The sequence below is a fragment of the Sarcophilus harrisii genome, chromosome 4, assembly GCF_902635505.1.
Source record: "Sarcophilus harrisii chromosome 4, mSarHar1.11, whole genome shotgun sequence".
Taxonomy (NCBI): Eukaryota; Metazoa; Chordata; class Mammalia; order Dasyuromorphia; family Dasyuridae; genus Sarcophilus; species Sarcophilus harrisii.
In genome coordinates this window covers 462,192,044-462,216,057 of record NC_045429.1, presented here as the reverse complement: position 1 = coordinate 462,216,057, position 24,014 = coordinate 462,192,044, and the positions used below count along the sequence as shown (strand labels likewise).

General features: G+C 59.0%; 1 protein-coding gene across 1 annotated transcript in view; it reads left to right on the top strand.

Annotated features, from left to right (window-relative positions):
- The window catches only part of HDAC4 (histone deacetylase 4), a 79,500-nt gene that overhangs the window by 37,687 nt on the left and 17,799 nt on the right, over positions 1-24,014 (top strand). The window contains exons 7-15 of the mRNA XM_031968777.1: positions 6,765-6,896; positions 10,732-10,844; positions 11,714-11,830; positions 11,918-12,119; positions 16,934-17,157; positions 18,048-18,281; positions 18,639-18,777; positions 19,409-20,305; positions 22,795-22,841. Coding sequence (XP_031824637.1) covers positions 6,765-6,896; positions 10,732-10,844; positions 11,714-11,830; positions 11,918-12,119; positions 16,934-17,157; positions 18,048-18,281; positions 18,639-18,777; positions 19,409-20,305; positions 22,795-22,841 — 2,105 coding nt within the window. The remainder of the gene's footprint in view (positions 1-6,764; positions 6,897-10,731; positions 10,845-11,713; positions 11,831-11,917; positions 12,120-16,933; positions 17,158-18,047; positions 18,282-18,638; positions 18,778-19,408; positions 20,306-22,794; positions 22,842-24,014) is intronic.

Genomic DNA, 24,014 nt, shown 5'->3' with positions numbered 1-24,014 from the left:
TGGGGTTTAGGGCTCATTTGGCTGGGGAGACCGGCCCTGCTCCTGCCCCGAGAGCCTAGTTAGGTCCCCCCGGGGGGAATCGTCACCGATTCTGAGAGTCAAGACCACCCCCAGCTCCCCTTTTATTGATGGGAAACTGAGATGCAGAAAGATTCCACTCCTGCCATCCTGGAACATTTGGCCAGCAGGGCTGGGACTAGAGCCCCAGGTCTCCAGGGTTCTGGCCAGCGGGCCAGCTGGGGATGCCCCGCCACGGCAGGAGGAGCCGAGGTGCTCTGGGATGGAAAAGGGGCCTTTGGGAGCCCGCCTTCCCCATCAACCCCGCTGGAACAGCTCCTGAAGGGGGCGGGGAGCATGCTGAAGTCCTGCCCTCTGGGCCTGCCCTTCCACCACGGAGCCCTGTCAAGGACCGTCCCCACTTCTGCCGAGGGACACCCCACTTCTGCAGAGGGACAGCTGTCTGTGTCGAGGGCCACCCCCCCACTCCTGCCAGCCACACCATCTTGTCCACGACAAGCCCTGGCTGCTGTGGCTCGGCCCTTAGTAGCTCTGGGTGCTTGGGGGAGTGTCGGAAAGGGGTTCAATCATTTTGTCATGGTTCCCCTTTGAGACAAAGTGCAGTGACCATCCCCGGTTCTGTCTCCCCGAGTCCCTGGGGATCCCCCGCTTGGCCGGAGCCCCGGTGAGCAGGGATGTTTCACTTCACATCAGCTGGCGGCAGTCTTTCCCGCCTGCGGGAGCGCATCCTTCCTTACATCCCGGTAGTATCCCATCACAGTCACAGGGCAATTTACTTAGCCATTCTCCTCGACGGCCCTGCCCCAGATTTCCATCCTGGGCCCCCGAAAAGAGCTACTTTAAGCACGTCAGCGCATAGAGGTCCTTTCCCCTCAATTTTGTTTTTTAATCCCTTTTGGCCTCTGAACGATTTTTCCAGTCAGAGGGGACGTATGATTTTATAGCCCTTTGGACCTAGTTCTAAGCCCTTCCCTACTGGCTGAGTCAGTTCACCACCACAGCCACGGTGCGATAACGGCTCATTTCCCCCGTCCCTTCTGACGTTTGTCATTCTCCTTTTCTGGTCGTTAGTCAGTCTCCTAGGTATGTAGTGATACAACCGAATTGTTTCAGTTTGCGTTTTCCCCTGAGTAGTGACTTAAAGCACCTCCTCAGAGGATGGAGCCGTGATTGCTTCATCTCTTAATAATTATCACTTGAGGTTCCTCTTTTCATAAATTTGACTGTTGCTAATTGTATTTCCCCCATTTACTCAGTTCTCTCTCCTTTCACCCTGTCCTTCCCCCAAAGTGTTTCACTTGTTTCACCCTTTCCCGTCTGCCTCCCTTCTATCAGCCCCCTCCGTCCTCTAGCCCTTCTTTTTCTTTCCCCTTCTATGTGAGATCATTTATCCCACTCTACTTCTCCCTTTCCCTTTCTGCCTCCCCCTTTGATTTTAGTTTTTTTAGGTCTCATCCCACCACATTCAACTCACACCTGTGCCCTTTGTCAATGCTCCTTCTAACTGACAATAAGAAAGTATATGGGTTACAAGTGTCATTTTCCCATGTAGGTGGGTAAACAGATTGAACTTATTATTTCCCTTTCCTGTTTATCTTTTTACCCTTCTTTGAGTCTTGTATCTGAAAGTCAAATTTTCTATTCCGCTCTGATCTTTTCATCAAAAATGTTTAAAAATCCCCTAGTTCACTGAATGGCCATTTTTCCCCTCCTGAAAGGATTTTACTCGGTTTTTCTGGGAAGGTGGTTCTTGGTTGTAATCCAAACTCTTGCCCTCTAGAATATCATATTCTAAATTCTCCTATGTTTTCATGTAGAAACTGCTAAATCTTGTGTCATCCTGACTTTGGTTCCATGATACTCAAATTGTTTCTTTCTGAATGTTTGCAATATTTTCTCATTGACCTGGGAACTCTGGGATTTGCCTGTAATATTCCTGAGGGGTTTCATTTGGGGATCTCTTTCAAAGGTGATTGGTGAATTTATTTTCAATTTCTATTTTACTCTCCAAAGATAATTTCAGGGTAATTTTCTTTTTTCTTTTTTCTTTAATAACTTTTTATTGACAGAACCCATGCCAGGGTAATTTTTTACAACATTATCCCTTGCACTCACTTCTGTTCCAATTTTTCCCCTCCCTTCCTCCCTCCACCCTCTCCCCCAGATGGCAGGCAGTCCTATACATGTTAAATAGGTCACAGTATATCCTAGATACAATCTATGTGTGCAGAACCGAACAGTTCTCGTGTTGCTCAGGGAGAATTGGGTTCAGAAGGTAAAAATAACCCAGGAAGAAAAACAAAAATGCAAGCAGTTTACATTCATTTCTCAGGGTAGTTTTCCTTGATAATTTCTTTTTTTTTAAATTTTCATTTAATATTTTATTTTTCCCATTTATTTGTAAAGCATTTTTTTTTTTTTTAGCATTTAGTTCTTTTTTAAAACTTTGATCTCCAGATTTTCTTTCTTCCTCTCTCCCCAGTGATGTCATATTGGTCCATTTTGAGAATGAAGGACAATTACCAACCAACCTCTTCCCCCCCATTGAGAAGGTCCATATGAAGTTGTATATTTTCATAAAAGTCACATTGCAAAAGAAAACATAGATTCCACATCCCCCCTAAAAAACCCTTAAGGAGCAAAAAGAAACTAAAAAAAGTATACTTCATTCTGTATTAGACACAATCGGCTCCTTTTCTGAGCGTGGATTGCATTTTTCATCATTCAGTCCCTCAGAGCAGTCTTGGATCATCGGATTGTTGAGAATAGCAAAGTCGATCATCCCACAATGTTGCTATTGCTTTGTACATAATTCATTAAACTTTGCATGAGTTCAGAAGGACTTTTCAGGTTTTTCTGAGAGCATCTTGTTCATCATTTCCCACAGAATGATAGTATTTCATTACAGTCACATACCATGATTTATTCAGCCATTCCAGTTAATGGGCATCCCCTCGATTTTGGATTCTTTGCCCTGAGAAAGAGAAGTGCTAGAAATAGTTTTCTATATTTAGGTCCTCTTCCTAATTTTTCACTCTTTTGTGGGATACGTGCCTAGTAACGATAGTATTAGGTCAAAGGATATGCGTGATTTTATAACTCTTTGGGCGTAGTTCCAAATGGCCGAATCAATTCACAGTTCCACTAATGTCGCGTCAATGTCTCATTTTTCTCTCCAACATTTGTCATTTTCTTTTTCTGGCCCATTAGTCGGTCTAATAAGTATGAGGTAGACATCAGAATGATTTTAATCTGCATTTCCTGAATGAACAATTAGTTAAGTTTTCGATGAGTTCACCTGAAAACCGTTCATATCTTTAGATCATTTATCAATTGAGGAATGGCTCTTTTTTGAAAAGAAATTTGCCTCAGTTCCCTCTTCGCTTGAGACACGAGACCTTCGTCAGAGAAATTTGCTTCAAAATTCTTTTCACAATTACTATTGCTAACTTGTATATTCTCCTTTTACCTTATCCCTCCTCAAAAGTGTTTTACTTCTGATCATCCCCTCCTCCACTAGGTCCTCCCTTCTGTCATCCTTCCCCCTTCTCATATGTCCTTTATCTCCTGCTTTCCTGCAGGGGAAGATAGATTTCTATGCCCAAATTGAGTGTGAACGTTACTTCCTCCTTGAGTCAATTCTCATGAGAGTAAGGTTTTCTTAGTTCCCGCCCCCCCTTCCCCTCCATTGTAAAAGCTTATTCTCACCTCTTTTATGGCAGATAATTTGCGCATTCCACCTTTCTCCTAGTACATTCCTCTTCCTCATCCCTTACTTTATTTTTTAAAGTTATCATCCCTTTGTACTCAACTCACAGCGGTCTATATTCTTCCTAATTGCCCTAATAATGACAAAGTTCCTAGGAGTGACAAGTATCATCTCCATGTAGGAATGTAAACAGATTAATCGTTAAGTCCTTTATGATTTTCTTACCCTGAGGACCCTCTTGTGCTTCTCCTATATTTGAAAGTCGGATTTTTCTCTTCAACTCCGGTCTTTTCCTCAAGGATCCGAAAGTTCTCTATCTCCTTGAACGTCCGCTTTTTCCTCTGAAGGATCATAGTCACTTTTGCTGGGTGGGCGATTCTGGGTTGCGATCCTAGCTCCTTTGCTCTCCAGAATATCATATTCCAAGCCCTCGGATCCTTTAGTGTAGAAGCCGCTGAATCCTGGCTGTGTCCGGCTGTACTTGGGTTGTTTCTTTCTGGATGCTCGCGATATTTTCTCCATGACTTGGAAGCTTGGGAATTTGGCTGTGATATTCCTGGGAGTTTTCAGCTTGGGATCGCTTTCAGGCAATGACTGGTGGGTTCTTTCAATGACCGCTTTACCCTCTGGTTCTAGAATCGCAGGAACGTTTTCCTTGATAGTTTATTGGAAGATGACGTCTAGGGTATTTTTGATGATGGCTTTCAGGGAGTCCAATGTTTTTAAAATTAATTCTCCTGGACCTATTTTCCAGGTTAGTTGTTTCCAGTGAGATGTTTCAGGTTGTGTTCTTCCCTAAATGACACCTCCCTGTGTCTGCCCGGCCTCGATGCCTGCCCGGGATGCCACCTTGGCCCATGGGTCCTGCTCTGTGCCATGAGTCCCTCTCCTGGCCCTAGCTCACCTCAGGCTCCTAGGGCCGAATTGGGAATCTGGTTGAATTCCTTCGTGTCACCAGTGCCGACTTGGGGGTCTCTGGGACCCATCCAAGGTCCTCCACGGCAGGAGGGGCTCCTAACTCTCCGGCCCGAGCTGTGGCTGTGACGAGGGCACGTGGCGCCTTCCACCATCACCACAGCTCCTTGTCAGTCGTTCACATTGTCCCGTGACAGTGACATCGGGATCTAGGTTTAGACACAGGGTTGACCTCCACCGGGTGTTGATGTAGCAGGAGCTGAGCCCCACGCTTCGTGCAGGTGCATGTGGAGCCCAGATGCTTGTGACCGGGCCAAAGGGCGGCCCCGAAGCTTGGGGTGGGAAGAAGAGGAAGAGCTCTCCTTGTGAGTGATGGCTGGGGGGAGATGGCAGCAAGATGGCCTGAAGGGAGAAGCGCTGATAACTGGGCAGCAATTAACCCAGGTTAAGGAGGCGACTTTCTGAGACTGGGAAATGGTGCCACCCTTGGGATAAACGGAAACTAGACTTGGAGGTGGGTGCTGTGCACTGGGTACAGAGAGGACCCCTAGCCCCGGGCTCCCCATATCCAACCTCTGGAAGGACCTGAAGGACCAGGGGCCCCATCTCTCTCCGCCTGCTCTCTAATCACCATCACAAAGGAGGCGCCGGCCCCTCAGGTTCAAGAAGAGAGGGCACAGGAAGACGCCAGGGAGACAGGGATGGGCATCGAGGCCCCGGCTCTCTCAGCGTTCGTTTGTGGCCGGCAGCACCGGGCGGGCAAAGAAGGGCAAAGGCTCCATTCCATGGCAGTCACAGAACTGGGGCCGTGCAAGGTGTAGACGGAGGAGATGGAAAGTCATCTTGGAGGAGACACAGAAAATGGACACTCCAGGCCCAGAGCATACCCAGGCCTGAGGATGCCCAAGCTGGAAGATATCTAGGGCTGAGGATGGCCAGGTCCGAGGACTCCCAGGCTGGAAGCTGTCCAGACCACGGAGATCTCCCAGGCCCAGAGCACAGGCAGCCCAAATTTCAACTGGGACAAGGGGCGCCTCCATTTCCAGATGTGGCCGCTCCCTTCTCCGAGCACCTCGGTGGAAGCAGCTGAGCCATCGTCCAGTGTGACGGTGAACGCTCCGTATGCTTCCTCCTGTGCTCCCCCGCCTCTGTCAACTCTGCTCTAGGACCACGTGTCCCGTCTTGCCCTCAAGCAGGCCAGGCTGGGGTTGTTGCCCGGTTGTCTGGGGTTCCCTTGGTGAGACACTGGGGTGCACTGCCATGTCCTTCTCCGGCCTGTTCTCAGATGAAGAAGCGGGCAAATAGGGTTAAGGGACTCGTCTGGGATCACACGGCTACTAAGTGTCTGAGGCCAGATTTGAACTCGGGTCTTCTTGACTCCAGACCTGGCACTGTCCACCAGGACGGCTGGGAGAATGACCAGGGTTCGGTCCTCAGGCCTCAAACTCTAACCGCAGCCTTTTCCATGGCCATGCTCTGTACATGTGGCTTATGGGCCCCAGTGTCTCCCCGGCCGCCACCTCCTTGTTTCACAGGGAAGACAACGGAGGCCAAAGGCACGTGGGTCGTGAGGTGCTCAGCCAGGGTTCCAGGCCACATCTGGTGACCGTCGGCCGGTTTTCTGTCTCGTTGAACATCCCTTGGTAATAAGAGTCTTCTCTGCCTAGAAAAACATGAGGAGACCCTGGTTGTGAAAGTAGCAGCCATGTGGGGGGCCGGACTAGGGAGGCCTCCCCAGGTGTGAGAAGGCCCCGGAGCCCAGCCTCAAGCTCCCCTCGAGGGCCCTGCAGCCACACCCAATATCACTCGGCTCTTAGGCCCTGGGTAAAACTGGGACACCAGCGTTATTGTGCCGTGGGCCTTACACACACACAGACACACACACAGACACACCCGCTGCCAAAGACACCAGAGCATTTCTGTTTGTTCTTTTTGGCCGATGGGTCGGACGGTAGTGCCCGGTGCCCGTCCCGAGGGAACGCTCCCCTTCACGCTCCCGGGACGCGCATCCGCGTTAAGCTGATATTTATCCTTTTAAAAAAATGATTCAGTTCCGCAAATGAGACACCGTTAAGCATCCGTGTTTTTGTGGCCTTAACGATGACGTCTCCTCTCCGCGCAGCCTCCGAACCCAATCTGAAGCTCCGGTCCAGGCTGAAGCAGAAAGTGGCCGAGAGACGGAGCAGCCCCCTGTTGCGCAGGAAAGACGGCCCGGTGGTGACGGCTCTGAAGAAGCGCCCCCTGGATGTCACAGGTACCTCGGGGGGGGGCTTCTCCCATAGCACACTGCTTGCTGTCCACACGAGGCAGGCTTGGGGGTCCTTCACCCTAGCCGTGCTTCCTTTAGTGGGGTTTTGTTCGTGGCTGTTTAAATTAAGGGGGGCAGGGCAGAACCGGGGGGCTGGGCTCCAGCCTGACCCTGCCAGGTGCCCTTGGGATGAGAGGGTCTCACTTCGGGGGTTCCGGAGGGTGTCCGTCGGATAGCCCGGGGCAGAAGTCTGGGCTGGGGTTGCTCGCGGCCGGCCGTGGCAAGGGGTCCGTGGAGGATACCCAAGAGTGCAAACGTGGCTGCTCGGGATGGAAGGACCTTCCGGCCTTCCAGACCCGAGAATGGCGCGGCCTGGGGCTGTTCCTGATCCACAGGGACCCTGCGCTCCTCAGGAGGGATGACTGGGACTTATGAATGTTGGGCGCCACCTAGAGGCCGTGAGGCAGAAGCACAGGGAAGCCAAGGCCCAGGCTCCGGCCCTCCTCTCGTACAGAAGGGAGCATGAGACGGCAGGGGACGGGCAGCACAAAGCTTGGCTGGTGCGAGGGCGGGCGCCCCCAGCTGCCGGGGTGTGCGCCCCGCAACTAGCAGCCTCCCCCCGGGCTTTCTCCTCATCTCAGTGCCTGTGGCAGCCGGCCGGAGGACGGGGGGAGGGCAGCGTGTGGGTGCCCAGCGTGCCCTCCGTGGGCTCAGTGGCTGGAGGAAGGCCTGAGGATGCTGTGGAAGGGCAACGTGTGGGTGCCCATTGTGCCCTCCGTGGGCTCAGGGGAAGAAGGCCTGAGGATGCTGTGGAAGGGCAACGTGTGGGTGCCCAGCGTGCCCTCCGTGGGCTCAGTGGCTGGAGGAAGGTCTGAAGTGTGGAAGGGCAATGTGTGGGTGCCCAGCGTGCCCTCTGTGGGCTCCGTGGCTGGAGGAAGGCCTGAGGACGGTGTGGAAGGACAAAGTGTGGGTGCCCAGCATGTCCTCTGTGGGCTCAGTGGCTGGAGGAAGGCCTGAGGACGGTGTGGAAGGACAACGTGTGGGTGCCCAGCATGTCCTCCGTGGGCTCAGTGACTGGAAGAAGGTCTGAAGTGTGGAAGGGCAACGTGTGGGTGCCCAGCGTGCCCTCCATGGGCTCAATGGAAGAAGGCCTGAGGATGCTGTGGAAGGGCAACGTGTGGGTGCCCAGCATGCCCTCCGTGGGCTCAGTGGCTGGAGGAAGGCCTGAAGTATGGAAGGGCAACGTGTGGGTGCCCAGCGTGCCCTCCGTGGGCTCAGTGGAAGAAGGCCTGAGGATGCTGTGGAAGGGCAATGTGTGGGTGCCCTTTGTGCCCTCCGTGGGCTCAATGGCTGGAGGAAGACCCACATTAACTGCAAACTCGTGTGAGGCTGGCAGGAGGAATACCCAGGCTTGCTCCAGCCTCCGGAGGCTTCCGAGGCTGAGCATGGCCTTCTCGAGAGACTGCAGGGATCCCGGGATCTCAGGCTGACGGTGAGAGGGAGAGCCCCGCTTCCGTTCACGTGCCGCCATTTTGTGGCAGCCTCCGCTGAGGGCTCACAGGACAGCCGTGGGCCGTGCCCCCTGACCCCACGGGTCATTCAGGCCCCAGCAGAAGAAGAAGCCGGACAAGATGGCCCTGGAGGTCAGCCCGAGGCCGTAGAAGCTGCTGCGGCTGGGCTGGGGTTCCCATCCTGCCGGTCGGCCTCCCTCAGCGCCCTCCGGGAGGAGGGGCTAATCCCACAGAGCCTCCCTCGTGCTGGAGCTCAGTGGGTGCGTCCCCGGACCCCCTCATTCTTCCTGCTTCCATCCCATGACCCGGGTTCAGGTGACCCTGTGAAGGCCGACCTTTGGTGGACACCACGTTGGCCTTGATGAGTGGGAGGAGGAAGGGGGCGGAGGCTCAAGCCCGGAGACGGAGCGGCATCTGGACGGGAGAGAGGCTGCCAGCCCTCTTCCCGTGGCCCTCGGAGACCGCAGCCTGTCCTGGAGAGCTGGGCTTCTGGCCCACAGCTGTCAAGAGGCCCAAGAACCCTGTGGGGCCAGGGGTGGGAGGGGCCTTGGGGCCAGGAGCGGGAAAGGCCGTGGGCCTGCAAGGCCGAGGGGAAGGTGGTTGCCCGTGGCAGCACCCATTGGTGCCGGGGCAGGAGAGCACGATTCAGCTGGCTTTTCTGGCAGTCAGCAGGATGAACTTTGGGGGGCAGGGAGAGGCGGAGGCCAGGCCAAGAGCCACAGCGGCTGCGGTGGAGTCACGGTGAATGTGGCGAGAGCACCACGGGGCCGCCCGCCTGCAGGAAGGCTGGATGGCGGGGCCGAGGGGCAGGGTGGAGGGGGCTGTGGAATGGCAGCAACACGAGTGGGAGCTGGTGCTCAGGGAGGCCTGCGAGGGTGGCGGCCACTTCCCTGGGGGCCAGACAGAGCCAAATTGGGGGCATTCCCCAGGAGCCTCCGGCAGGGGGCCACCAAGCCCCGGAGACCCAGGGTCCAGTCTCACTCTGACCCCTGTGGACTGTAGCCAGCCCCTGCAGCCCTTTGTACCCTCAGGGTTCAGTTCAGAGCCGCCTCCAGGTTCCCCATCAGGAGAGTCCCAGATCTCATCCCAATCCCTGCCTCTATTCCCCGGAGTAGACTCTCCATCAGTTTGGGCTGGGCTCGGCCTCCCGTGCCTTCTGCCTGAAGTCCCCAAGACGCCCCCGTGCCAGCCCCGGGAAAATAAGAAAAGCAAAAGCACAAGGAAAGGGGAAGGGGCCCAGCCTCGGTCTGCCCCCGGCCCCCAGCGGGCTCTCTGCTTCCCTCCATGAGTCCTGTGGGGTCGCCTCGGAGTTGCCGCGACTCCTGGCCGTCCTGGGGCCGCTCGCCTCCCTCCGGTGACAGGCTCCCCCAGGCTGGTTCGTTGGGCGGCGCCCCCGTGTCCTGCTCTCGGAACTGCTCTCAGCAGGTTGGCCCTTTCCCCTCAGTCACGCTCTGGGGGGCACAGGCCTGGAAGCCGCGTACGGGGGACGTCTCTCCCAGGAGCGGCTCAGACTCACCCGCGGCCCCCGTCCTGGGCTCGGCCCTCGGAGCCCGCATTGGGTCAGGCCGGCACGTGTCCAGCTGGATCGAAGCTCCTCATTCTCTGTCGCCTCCCAAGACCCTCTGGGGCTGCCGTCCCACCTGCGGAAAGTGAATCGGCTCTCGGGCCTTTCGCTGACGGGCGGGGCCACCTTCTGGGGCCACTCACCGCGCTCGGGGTGTTCTCGGGAGCGCAGCCGAAGACAGTGTGGAGCAGGGGGAAGCTCCAGGGGCCCCGGGGCGGATTCTTGCCCCTTGATGCTGAAGGGGAACTGTGGGATGAGATGATGAGAGAATGTTTGCGTGTGGTGTGGGGAGTGTGTGTGCACGTGCACCTGGAGGTATAGCGGTGTGTGTGTGTGTGTGTGTGTGTGTGTGTGTGTGTGTGTGTTTCCAGAGGCGCTGACTCCCTCCAGCCAGAGCGCTTCCCCGTGGGCGGTGCCGAGTAGGGGGACGGTGCTGGAGGGGCCGCGGGCTCCGGGCTGAGAAGGGGCGCTCCTGGGGCCCAGGGAAAGCCTGCCTTCTGCCATGAAGGGATTTCCGGGGCTGGGGATCCTGAAGTGGGCGTGGGCCCTGCCACAGGAGGCCACGGGGGCTGACCGGGAAGTAAAGGGACGGGGGTCTCTGCTGCGGGCTGGGCCAGGGTGAATCTGAAAGGAGCCTGAGCTTCCCTCGGCCTCGCGCTCTGGGCTGCTTGGGGTGGCCGAGAAATGACGGAGCAGGTGGAAGGCAAGGCCAGCTCCTCTGGCTCCCCCGGCCCGGCCCGGCTCTGACGCTTCTGCTCTGTTGTAGACTCGGCCTGCAGCAGCGCCCCCGGATCGGGCCCCAGCTCCCCCAACAACAGCTCCAACAACGTCAGTGCTGAGAACGGCATCGCCGGCTCCGTCGCCAGCATCCAGGCCGAGGTGAGGGCGTCCCCCACAAGGAGATCCCCTGCCCGAGGTGTCCCCCCCGAGGACGTTCCCCATCAAGGACTCCTGGCGGCAGCCACGGCTCCCACCGCTTTGAGTCCTTACCTACCCTCGGGAGGACATGGGGAACAAATTGGCCTTTTTCCAGGCCCCCTCAGCCCCCTGGTCCTCCCCCCCCCAGGCCTGGGAGACCCTGTCCTTGCCCTCTCCCCAGCCTGTTCTCCTGCGGCTCCCCCCAGACAGGGAGAGGGCACCTCCCATGGTCCCTGCTGGCTCCCCCACAGGGCCAAGCTCGGCACTGCCCGAGAGCCCCCCCCCTCCCCTGGGGAGTCTTTCTGGGACCCTTGGGGGCTGTAGCGCAGCTTCCTTCTGGGGAATGGCCCCGGGGGCCCCTCTGAGGCAGCAGTGGGGGGTGGCAGCCTCTTGGGGAGAGCCCCGCCCCCACTCACCTGTATACACTCACAGGTGCTCTTAGCTACATGCTGACCAGTGATGCTTCCCCCATGTCTCATGGGTCCCTACCTTTGGGTTGGTCCTTGGGGCCCTTGCTCTGAATCCCTTCCCAGTCACTGGCTGATCCCGGGCAATTCCTTCTCCATTCCCGGCCTCAGTGCTTTCATCTGTAGAATGGGGATGCCACAGACCCTCCCTCACCAAGTCCCTGGAGAATCCTGGGCCAGGGAGTCCCTGCTAGTATTTGCTGGAGCCTCGATTTCATGGGGGGAGGGGGGAGCTCGGGGGCCCGATTTGAGGCCTTCTGGGAGGGCGGGTGCCCGGTACCTGGGGTCTCGTGCCCTTTCCCCGATCCCCGACCCCACTCTAGGGCTCAGTCCCCTGACGCTCGCCTTCTCTGCCTTTTCCAGACCAGCCTGGCTCATCGCCTGGTGACCCGGGAAGGCTCCGTGACGCAGCTGCCCCTGTACACGTCACCCTCCCTGCCCAACATCACGCTGGGCCTGCCCGCCACCGGCCCTTCGAGCGTAAGGACTGCTGGGTCGGGGGTTGGGGGGCCTGGGGCTCTGGGGGGAAGGGAGGGAGTGACCCCTCGGGCCTGCCCTCTCTCCCAGGGGGCATCCGCACAGCAGGAAGCTGAGAGATTGGCCATCCCGGCCCTCCAGCAGCGCATCTCCCTCTTTCCCGGCACCCACCTCACTCCCTACTTGAGCACGACGGCCGCCGCACTGGACCGGGATGGGAGCGGCGCCCACAACCCCCTCCTGCAGCACATGGTGCTCCTGGAGCAGCCGGCACAGACGCCCCTGGTCACAGGTGAGCTGGGCAGGGCCAGCCGGGGTGCTCCGGGTCAGTCTGTGCTCTGGAGCCAACCTTGGTGCTTTAGGTCAGTCTGTTCTCTAGAGCCAAGTTTGGTGCTTTAGGTCAGTCTGTGCTCTAGAGCCAAGGCAGAGCCAGCCATGGGTACTCCAGGTCAGTTGGCGCTCTAGAGCCAGCCGTGTTGCCCCAGGGAGGCCTGCTTCCCAGCCTGCAGCACACAGACCGTGTGTCTCGCAGAATTGACAGGGAAGAGCCCTGGAGTGCAGCATTAGGAGCCGGCATGGACGTGGCCAGGAGACCAGCTGAGGATGAATGTGTCGGGAAAAGTGACTCTAGGCAAGTCACCCCCTGGGGCCTGGGCTGCTTCCAGCTCCATGAACCCTTGGGCATAGCCAGCCCAGCCTCCTGCCCAAACGGGAGGGGGGGGGTCACAGTTCATACTTGGCCATCCAGGGATGGAGACGCAGAGCAGGGGGCAGGGGGATGAGGGAAACTGGAACTGTCTGCAGATGTGGCTCAGGCCTCTGCCAGTATTCTAGGGCCAGTTTCTGTTCTAAATTGATGAGATATCATACTAGGGACAAGGAGAAAAAACAATTTCTCTGGGTAAAGCTTGTGGGAAGGCAGGCGTAGCTGCCCGTGGGAAGATCTCACTCCCCCAGAGGGTGAAAAAGCCCATCAGCGGGGCGACTGGCCAGTGCCTCCTCCTCCTGATGCCTCTTCAGTCTCGGAGTTTTCTTTGGCAAGACCACCCTGCCCGGTTTTGATTGTATCGGTCCAGCCCCACTGCCTTGCATTAGGGCCAGAGTGTTCCATCAGGACACAAGGTGGGAACGAGAGTTTATTTGGGAGCTTGGCACTTTTATGAAATCAGGGCCCAAGCCCTCCCTCATTCCCATTTTTATGCCACTTTCTGCTGTTGCAGATTTCCATTTCCAGGCATAAAAGTGACTGGTTTCCCTGCGGGCCACAGTTGAGGCAGGACACCCTGGTTGTCACCTTACAGGGAGCTGAGGGCATTTGCATATATATGCAATATATAATATAAATATATTCCATACGTATTTCCACATTTGCCTCTGATCAGAGACAAGGACCAATCACTGGCCTGGGAGTGGGCGTCTAGCTTGCCCCTGCCCCCCAGCTCTCCTAAAAAGCTAATTCCGGGCCAGAGCAAAAAGTCCCTCATAAGTGGGCTTAGCACTTTTCTGGGCCATGATGGGGTGGGGGCTCTGTGGATGTCTCCCTCCCCCCCAACCCTACAGTCACTTTCCTGTTGGTGGCATATGGGTCTCTCCCTTCTTGTCTTTGGAATCAATGAAGGAAGGGGGAGGGAAGATTTTTTTGTTCTCTTCAGCAAGAACTTCTGGTGTGGAAGCTCCCTCCACCAGTGCTGGTCTGTGACTCCCTGTTGTCGTGGCTGATTCTCCATGGCCAGCAGGCTTAGAACTTCATTCTGAACTCGCTCCTCAGCTTCCCCTTCAGAACCTTTTGATGCCCCCATCGCCCCAGCCCACTCTAGAGCTCTGGGTTCTAGCAGCCCTGTGCTGGGTGCCCAAGCGAACCCGCAACCTGTCCCAGGCAGCCCCAGGACATCCAGTCCTGGCCCAGCATGGAGCGCCCTGCCCTGGCTGCTGGCCCTGTGGCCCTGGAGGAACCGCCTTTGCAAGCACCGGGCGCCCACTGACCTTTCGTTTCTCATTCGTTGTGGGTGAGAGGCTCGTGTGGAGTGCCTGTCCTGGGTTCTAGGGAGATACGGCCTGAAGCCAGATCCAGGGGAGCACGAGACCCCTGAGAGAGGGAGGAGAGCATCTCACTCAGCCCCCCAGCCCCGAGACTCTGGGTCTTTTCTCAGAGGAGCTTGGACTTAGGGGTCAAAGGAGTTCTGGCAGTACCCCGTCACGCCCCGCCCCCCCAAGAGATGGCGAAATGGAGCTGGAGCGGCTGAAAGCGCCGGCCCCTCTTTGGGCCAACAGTGTGGACAGATGAATCCTCTGCCCTTTGAGCCACTGGCTCCACTCTGCACAGATGCCCAACAGAAGCCCCTCAGTCCTTGACTTCCAGAGGCTTACAGTGGAGTGAGGGCCATGAGCTGTTCAGTGCAACAGGCATTTATTAAATGCCTACTGTGTGCCAAGCATCGGGCCGGCTGCTGGTGAACGACGAGGTGGAACCTGGTTCTGCCTTCGGAGAGCTTCCCCTAGTGGGCAGATGGCCAAGTGCGGACAGACAAGGCAGCACTCACTGGGCCTTGATTAGTGCCTGTCTCCTATCTCTCCCTCCTCAGGATTCTCTTGTTCTCATGGTACCTTTGAGCTTTTCTAAAAAGGTCAGTTGTGGAGCAATGACCAGTACTAAGGCTCGCCATGCTACGCGGTGGGTGTACACCCACAAGAGCAGAGCCCCGGCCTCCGAGGGCCACAGCACGTGCTGGTTTGCTTTTTAAAATTTTTCTTAGGATAATTTCATTTTGTTTTTTTATTATAGTTTTTTATTTTCAAAACATTAATAGTTTTCAGCATTCACCCTGGCAAAAGCTTGTGTTCCAAATTTTTTCCCTCCCCTCACCCTGCCACCTCCTCTAGATAACAAGTAATCCAATATATATTAAACATATATTTATATAAACATGTATAATATATAACATATATACAATATATAATATAAACATATTCCTCTATACATATTTCCACATTTATCATGCTACTCAAAAAAATTACAAAAGGAAAACTAAATGAGAAAGAAAACAAAAAGCAAGCAAACAACAACAAAAACGGTGAAAATACTCTGTTGTGCTCCACACTCGGAGGATCCCCATGATCCTCCTTGTGGATGCAGATGGCTCTCTCCAACACAAGGCCACTGGAACTGGCCTGAATCACTGCGCTGTTGAAAAGAGCCACGTCCTTCAAACTTGATTATCACATAATCTTGTTATTGCCATATACAGTGACCTCCTGGTCCTGTTCACTTCCCCCAGCATCAGTTTCTGTGAGTCTCTCCAGGCCTCTCTGAAACCTTCCTGCTGGTCGTTTGTAACAGAACGATAATATTCCATAACATTCATACACCATCATTTACTCAGCCGTTCCCCCACTGATGGGCATTCACTCTGTTTCCAGTTTCTGGCCACTACAAAAAGGGCCGCTGTTGGAATCTTTACAAAGTGTTAAGCCATTAGAGTTGATAGAGACGATAATTCTCTAATTTGGCCTGGTTCAATATGATTGATTTGATCTTAGAAAGAGATATTTTGGGCCAGAACTTGAAACAAGGTACTAAGTGGAACTGATAGAACAATGCTTGTGTTCACACCTTTCGAGAGCTCATAAGTATCTAAGTACTCAATGGAGTTCACATGTTTGGGAGAGTTCAGGGTTTAGAAAGAGATATCCAAATTCACACCTCCCTTAGGGCCAGAGAGCACTCTGGGAGATAACCCAGAATTCCTCTCTCTCCAGAAGGAGGAGTTAACCTTTGGGAGATCACATATATACAGGAAGCTCTTAGAGCTAGAGAGAGTTTCTTGGGAACATTGACTGGGGTTGGAGAGGAGCACTCTGGGAGGAAGCCCACAAGCCCTATCTTCAAGGCGAGAGAAATTCATTGCATCTTCCAACTTGGTGCTGGCTGGAGGCTGAAGAAAGCAGAGGCAGAAGCCAAGGACCAAGCTGCAAGAGCTCAGGCAGAGAGACAGGTCTCTGAGCTAACCGGGCTCTATTGAAGGACACAATAAAAGATCTGAATTTTTATCACCTGGCTGTGTTTTGGAAAAAGAACATCACAGGCCACCACAGACATTCTTGCACGTGTGGGTCTCTTTCCCTTTTTAAAGATCTCTTTGGGACACAGGCCCAGAACACTTCTGGATCAAAGGATGTGCACAGTTTGATAGTCCTTTGAGCGTCCAGATTGCTCTCCAGAATGGCTGGATACGCTCATAGTTCCACCACCAATGTATCAGTGTCCCGGTTTTCCTGCATCCCCTCCAGCATTGCTCATTATCTTTTCCTGCCCCCTTAGCCGGTCTGACAGGTGTGAGGCGGTGCCTCAGGGCTGTCTGTCTTCACATTTCTCTGATCAGTCGTGATCTGGAGCATTTTTTCACATGACTAGTGATGGTTTTAATTTCTTCATCTGAAAATCGTCTGTTCTTTTCCTTCAGTCATTTATTATTTGGAGAATGGCTTGGATTCTGACAAAGCTGGGACTTTGAGGCCTCTCTCAGAGCCCGTGGATGGAACATGGTCCCCAGTTTTCTGTTTCCCTTTCACTCTTGCTTTTGTTTGTACAAGGACTTTTAACTTAGTGTGCTCCCAGGTAGCCATTTTGCCTCCCTTGTGGCCTCTAGCCCTTCTTTGGCCAGAGTCCTTCTCCGTACGTCGGGGGGTGGGCCGTCCTGGGCTCTCCTCGTCTGCTCCCACAATCCCCTTTAGGTCTGGCTCATGAGTCCTTTCAGCTGTGCCTTGGTATTGGGTGGCAGGGGGGGCGGTGCCCAGTTTCTGCCATGCCGGCTTCCACTTTGCCCGCGATTTTTGCCCAGGCCGCATTCTCATCCCCGAAGGTGGGCTCTGGGTTTGTCCGACACTGGGTTCTGTTGTGAGCCTAAGTTGTCCCGCTGACCCGGCGCTGCTGTTCCGCAGCCGGCCCCCACGGTGGTGACAGTGGCCGGCGCTCAGTGGGGGGAGGGCCAGCCCTGGTGCCCTTGGAGGGGGCGGGCCGCCTCTCCCAGGTGAGGGGAAGGGTCCCCCGCCCCCTGGGCCCCTTCGGCTGCTCTTCCCTCCCACTTACCTCCTGACCGTCCCTTGCAGGCCTGGGGGCGCTGCCCCTCCACGCCCAGTCCCTGGTGGGCGCCGACCGGCTGTCCCCGTCCATCCACAAGCTGCGGCAGCACCGGCCCCTGGGGCGCACGCAGTCGGCCCCCCTGCCCCAGAACACGCAGGCGCTGCAGCAGCTGGTCATCCAGCAGCAGCACCAGCAGTTCCTGGAGAAACACAAGCAGCAGTTCCAGCAGCAGCAGATGCACCTTAACAAGGTAGGAGCCTGCGCTCCGAGGCACCGGGCCTCTGGGGGGGGGGGGAGGGAAGGAGAAGTGAGGGGGGAGCTGGGGCCAGGGCTGGAGAAGGGGGTAGGGCTGCAGGAAGCCGGTCCTGCCTACGCTGACGATGGCAACAGTGACCCTGGCTGCAGCAGCCTGAGCTTGGCAAACAGCCTTGGGTTTCAGATGACCCCCATTGTACAGATGGGAAAACTGAGGACAAGAAGGGGAACCTTAGCCAAGGCCACCCCATTAGTCATTACCTGAGACATTGTGTGAATTCAGAGCCTCTGGGCTCCAAGCTCCCCACTGTGACAGCGGCCCCCGACCGCCAGCAAGGGTGTTAGAGGACCTACTGTGTGACGGGGGGATCCCGACCGCCAGCCAGTGTGTTAGAGGGCCTACTGTGTGATGGGGAATCCCGACCACCAGCAAGTGTGTTGGAGGGCCTACTGTGTGATGGGGGATCCCGACCACCAGCAAGTGTGTTGGAGGACCTACTGTGTGACGGGGGGATCCCGACCGCCAGCCAGTGTGTTAGAGGGCCTACTGTGTGACGGGGAATCCCGACCGCCAGCCAGTGTGTTAGAGGGCCTACTGTGTGACGGGGAATCCTGACCACCAGCAAGTGTGTTGGAGGGCCTACTGTGTGATGGGGGATCCTGACGGCCAGCAAGTGTGTTGGAGGGCCCACTGTGTGATGGGGGCCTGGGACCCGAGCTCAGGGGAGCGTCTGTGCAGTGAACAAGGAGGAAGGGGACGGGAGTGAGGCTGAGCGGGCAGCGCAGCAGGGCGGAGGGGGTTCCTGCAGAGGGCTCGCGTTTGGTGGTAGCGGGTGACCAGTGGCTGCCTCCGTCCGTGACCTGCCCCTCCCCCGCACCCCGCAGATGCTCCCCAAGCCCCCCGAGCCCGCCCGCCAGCACGAGAGCCACCCCGAGGAGACGGAGGAGGAGCTGAGGGAGCACCAGGCGCTGCTGGAGGAGGCCTACCCCGAGCGGCTCCCCGGCCACAAGGAGCCCGTGCAGGTCAAGCAGGAGCCCATCGAGAGCGACGGCGAGGCCGAGGCCCACGAGGCCGAGCCGGGCCAGCGGCAGGCGGAGCAGGAGCTGCTGTTCCGCCAGGTGAGGGGCCCTGGGAGGGGGGGCCCCCCAGGGGGGCCGGGCCGGGTCTTTGGGCCGGCCCCCGGGGCCCGGGGAGGGGGGAATTGCTGCGGGCTCGGGAGGGAGCCCCTGTGGGGGAGTCCTTGGGATCCAACCCGCTTTGGGGGTGGGTGGGGGCCGCCGGCCCCGGTTTCCTTGTTGTGGGGCCCCAGGCCCTGGGGAACCAGGGGCCGGCACGCCCCTGGCCCCGCCCCTCCCCGGGCCCCACCCCTACCTGGCTCCACCCCTCCCCGGCTCCGCCCCTCCATGGGCCCCGCCCCTCCCTGACCGGCAGCCCCGCTGAGGCCCTTTTTGCAGCAAGCCCCTCCCTGCCCCCAGCCGATCCACCAGCTGAGAAAACCAGGTTTCCCCATGGAGGGCCGGTATCCCTGTTTCGGGGCCACCGCCCCGTCCCTGGGCGAGCCTTTGTCCCGGCCATTCCCCATGTCCGTGAGGGAGCCCCGCCGAGGTTACCAAGGTGAGGGGCCTGGGGGAGACGAGGAAAGGGCAGCGAGGGGGAGGGGGGGGGTGATGGAGGGGAGGGCGGGGGGGCCGGGGGTGGTGATTGACTTTTAACACCCTGCGTTGCAGGTTTGTGGGTAAATTTTGCTGATGTGAAGACCAGTGCACCTTGGGAAAAAAGACCCGAGAGGGGGGCATCCAGAGCATCTGGTCCCGGCTGCAGGAGACGGAATTTGCGGGGCAAGGCGAGGGAGCGGGAGGGGAGGGGGGGCGGGGGGGGTGGGGGCGGGGGGGGGGCGGGGGGGAGGGAGGGGGCGGGCGGGGGAGGGGGGGGGACGGGGGGGGGGGGAGGGGAGGGGGGGGAGGGGAGGGGGGGGGGGGCGAGGGAGGGGACCGGGGCGGGGCGAGGGGGAGGGGAGGGGACGGGCAAGGGCGGGGCGAGGGGAGGGGAGGGAGGGGCGGGCGGGCGGGGGGGGAGGGGAGGGAGGGACGGCCAGCGGGGGCCCAGGGGCCGCCCGGCCTTCCATTTGGGTGAGTCTTAATTTGCCTTCTTCATCCCGTGGTTCCCCGGACCCTGGGGGGAGGAAAAACAAGGGGCAAAGGCGGGGGCCGGGAGGGCCCCTAAGGGCAGGGGACATCCCCCCTAGAAGAACGGGGGGGGGCCCTGCCCCTGCTCCGCCCCTGTTGCCGGGCCGGCCCCGCCCTTCCCAGAGGAGGGGACTCTGCTGCAGGGGGAGCCCTTCTGAGGCTTCCGGTGCTGGGCGGGCGCAGGTCCGGCAGTGACCACCGGGGGGCAGCGTGGGCCCGCCGCTGGGGCTCCGGGCCTGGTATCCCTCCGAGTGAGGGGCCCGTGGCCCCGGGGGGCGGGGGGGAGCTTCCCCCGCCACCCCCACTGTGTCTTAGGGGGAGGGGCCGCTGCTGCCGGCTCGGGCCCAGAGTTCCCGGGGCCCCGGGAGAGACGCCCTTCCCCCCGCCCCTCCCCCACTTAAAGCCGTGTCCAGGGCGTCCGGCCGGGGGAGGGGGGGTCCAGGCCGCTCCGCCCCCGGGCCCAAATCAGGGACCGACGGGGCGCTGGAGGGGGCCTGGGCGCAGCGCCTCACGGTGGCCGTCCCCGAGGAGCCCCCGCGTCTCTCCTTTCTGGGCGTTCTGGGAGCCCCTCGAAGAAGGAATCACGGTCTCTCCCCGGGGCGGCCAGAAGGTCCCCGGAAGAGCCGCTGCCCGGAAGTTGGGGGGCCCAGCGCGGTCTCCGGTCACCCCGGGGGGGGGGGCGAGAAAAGCTGGTCTCGCCACCAGGGGGCCCTGCCCTGAGGGAGGCGGCCCCCGAGCGAGCTCCCGGACCTCGGTGATCCCCGGCGCCGTCCGGGCCGGGCTGCGGGGGGTCTGCGGGCCGCGGGGGTCTGCGAGCCCCGGGCTCAGGGCGCCCCTTTCTCCCTGGCAGTGCATCCGGGGCCGGAAGGCCACGCTGGAGGAGCTGCAGACGGTGCACTCGGAGGCCCACGCCCTGCTCTACGGCACCAACCCCCTGAACAGGCAGAAATTGGACAGTAAGAAACTTCTAGGTATTTATTGCAGGCTGCCCCCCTCCCCCGGGCGGCGCCGCCCTGGCGCTCGCTCACCCCGCGGCCCCGAAGGCAGGGCCGAAGCTGCTCCCTCCGCACGGGCCGAGAGGAGGCGGTGCGCACGAGGATGCTCCCAGAGCCTGGGCAGTCGGGACCCCTGGGGCCCCCCACCCGGACCCCTCAGCCCCCCCGGGACCCCTCAGCCCCACCCCCACCCCTTGGACCCCCCACCCCCACCCCTCGGACCCCTCGGCCCCACCCCCACCCCTCGGCCCCACCCCCACCCCTCGGCCCCACCCCCACCCCTCGACCCCCCCCCCACCCCTTGGACCCCTCTGCCCTCCCTCCAGGACCCCTTGCCCTTCACGGCCGGGGCGCTCACCCAGGATGGTTTTCCTTGGCTTTTGTTTGGGAGGAGAGGCTCTTCCGAATCCTCATGGCCCGCCTTGGATTGCCTTTGTAAACAAGGGCTAGGAATCATGGGAGTCCCGCCAGGTGCCAGGCAGCACGCTGAGCACTTTCCAGATAGTGTCACGTTTGGTCATCCCCGCAACCCTGGGAGAAAGGAATATTATTCCCATTTTACAGCTGAGGAACCTGAGGCGAGCCATGGGCCTCGCAGCTAGTGTGCAGTCCGATTGAGAGCAGGCCCTCCTGTCTTGAGCGCTCCCTCCACTGGGTCACCGGCTGCCCCTGGTGTTAAAGAATAGTTCCTTAATCCAGTTTTTACCATCAACAAATGCATTTTTCATCTCTTCAGCAAACATTCATTAGGCACCTACTGTGTGCAGAGCATGAGAAGGGAGACGGTTCCTATTTTAATGCCCATTTAAGATGTGGGGAACGGATAGAGAGGCACTCCAGAAGGGCAGGCAGAGAGGATGCTGGGACACACAGACAGGGAGCTGGGAAGGGGTTCAGAGTGCGCCTCGGCCTCCTGAAAAACCGCTCCACCTTGCTGCTGGCTTGTGCTGCACGCTTGGTGCATGCGCAGCGTGAACACAGGGCCGGGGTGCCTGGGGACTGCAAGCCTTGGCTCTCTCCGTCAATCCAGGATCGAGCTGACTCAGGGCGTCCGGGGGGCAGCGGGCAAGGAGCCGACCTTAGCGGGTCGGGTGGGAGCGGGCGGGGGCTCCTGATGGCGCGCTCCAGCACGTCAGCGGCTCTGGGTCCTCGTAGACTATCGGGCAGGAATCGCAGTCATGAGAACCAGAATCGATACGGGGGAAAGAGCCCCAAACCCCTTGGAGGTACTGGTGCTTTGGGTCCTCACAGCAGCCGTCCGATGGCAGAAGTGCTGTTATACCCACTATACAGATGGGGAAACTGAGGCAGAGAGGGCTTAAGCGACCTGCCCAAGGTTACACAGTGAGTCATTGTCTGAGATAGGATTTGAACTCAGGATTTCCTGCCCCCAAGGCCGTTGGTCATCCGCCGTCACACCTAAGATCATTCCTGGGGCCCGTCCCCTCAATTAAAGAAGAGGCCCGATTTGCGGCTTTATTTAGGTGGGATCTTTGCCGGGCAGACAGCGAGCCACCCGTGGCACCGCCGGACCCCGCAGTTCCGGGGGCGCCTGGGGTGAGTGCGCTGTCTGCCATCTTGGGGCCCACAGAAGACCCCTCATGCCAGCAGGAGCCCCCGCCCCTGCTCGCCTTTTCTGAGCACGAGCGGTGGGGAGGGGGCCCCGCCAGGCACCGAGCACGGAGCCGGGAAGGCCTGAGTTCCGATTCCGAGTTCTCAGCCTCTGTTTCCTCATCTGTAAAATGGGGAGAACATTAGCCAGGGCCCCTCCCAGGGTTGTGTTTATGAAGCACGAGGAATGGGGGGCTGTTTTTCAGCCCCTCTCCCTCCTCCTTCAGGTTGTTTTCAGCCTGTGCCCGGCAGGCCCCAATTGCCGTGGGCTCGGCTGCCCCAGGGTTCTAGGCGGCCCAGGGCGGCCCCCCTGCCTCCTGGTGCAGGCCTGGCATCCACGTGCACGGGCCACCCAGCGAGTCTCGGGGCCTTGGATGTCCCGTCCAGCCGGTGCTTCCTTCCCGAGCACACTGGGCCTTGCCAGGCTGGGGGGTCCCTCCCCAGCAGCTCATTGTACTCCTGCGTCTCCGGCCCACGGCGTGCCTCAGGTCCTTCCCCTCGGCCTTTGCCCATTTCCGGTCCCCCCTCGCCCGGCGGGGCTCTGGCCTCTGAGGGGCGAGCGAGGCCCGGGGCCCACGTTGGCCAGGGCAGGGCCCTCCCCATGGCTCGGCGAGACGCCTCCGGGGGCGCCGTCAGTGCTGGGGGGCAGCAGGGCTGGGATCGGTCAGTCAGGGAAGGCGGCAGGAGCCGGGGGCGCACGCAGAGACTGCATGAGATTTGGCCTCCGGAGGCGGGGTCCTCCAGCCCCTCCCCCGGGCCCCTCAGGCCCCCCGTGGGCCTGGGGGGGAGGGGAGGGGCCCGGGGCTCGCAGGTCACCGCTTCCTCTCGTTTCCCCCCAGGTTCCTTAACGTCCATGTTCGTCAGGCTCCCCTGCGGCGGTGTGGGGGTAAGTGCTTCCTTTGATGTCCCAAGAATGGGCGCTCTGTTCTCCCGGCCGCACTGACGGCCGCGGTTCGTGGCTTCCCTCCACGGGAGGGGGAATTGCTGCCAGATGTTCCCCTGAGCGGGCTCTGGCTCGGCCAGGGAAGGGGCGGGGGCTGCCCCGTCCCAAGGCTCAGCGCCGGCGGCCTCGTGAGCGTGGCAGGGTCCGCGCCGGTGCCTGCACGTAGTGGGTACATGTTAATGTACTGATTTCACTGGTCAGAGCTTCCTGTGGGAGCCGGACCAGGCTCTCTGCCCTCGGGCCACCCTGCCTCCTGGGGGGGGATCAGAGACCGAATGAGGGACCAGCAACTAAGGGAGCTCCCCAGGCAGCGCGGGGCTGGGCGGCGGGCACAGCACGTCAACGAGAGAGCACGTGACCGGTGCCCGTGGCTGTCCGACTGTCTGCCCGTCCGCCCTCCGTCAGGGCCAGCATCACAGCCTGGGTCACCTGGGGCGGCCCCCCCGGCTCATGTCCATCCGTCCATCCTTCTGTCCTTCACCAACACTGACATCACAGCCTGATTCTGCTCCGGACACTCCCCCGGCAAACATCTATCTGTCCATCCATCCGTCCTTCACCAACGCTGACATTGCACTCTGATTCTGCTCTGGACGCCCCCCCCCCCCCCCCCGGCAAATGTCCGCCCGTCCATCTGTCTGTCCTTCACCAACACGGACGTCACAGCCTGATTCTGCTCCAGATGCCCCCCCACCCCCGGCTCACGTCATCTTTCCCTGGTGAAAGGGCAGCTCCCCCGATCCAAGAGCACGCAGCCGCACTGTGCAGCGGGGCGGGGCCTGCACGGAATTCCCCACAGGGCCGCAGCCACAAGTCTGGATCCCGTTAGGGAAATGAGACTAAATTGTTTTCTTCCTGAGTCATGACAAAATCTCTGCTCTGGGAGTGGTGTCGTTAGAAAGAGCCAGGGGGATGACGGTCAGGGGGTGTGGACGGCCTCAGGGCCCGAGGGGCTGCCGGCTCCCAGGGCAATGGCTCCCATCCCCGATGGGGCCCCCGACCTCTGGGCAGGGATCTTCACGGAAGGCGGTCGGCAGGTCGCACCCAGCTCACGTGGCACCGAGGGGCCGTCCTCTCCTCACACACACCAGGTGACACATCTGCAGGTCTGTGGGG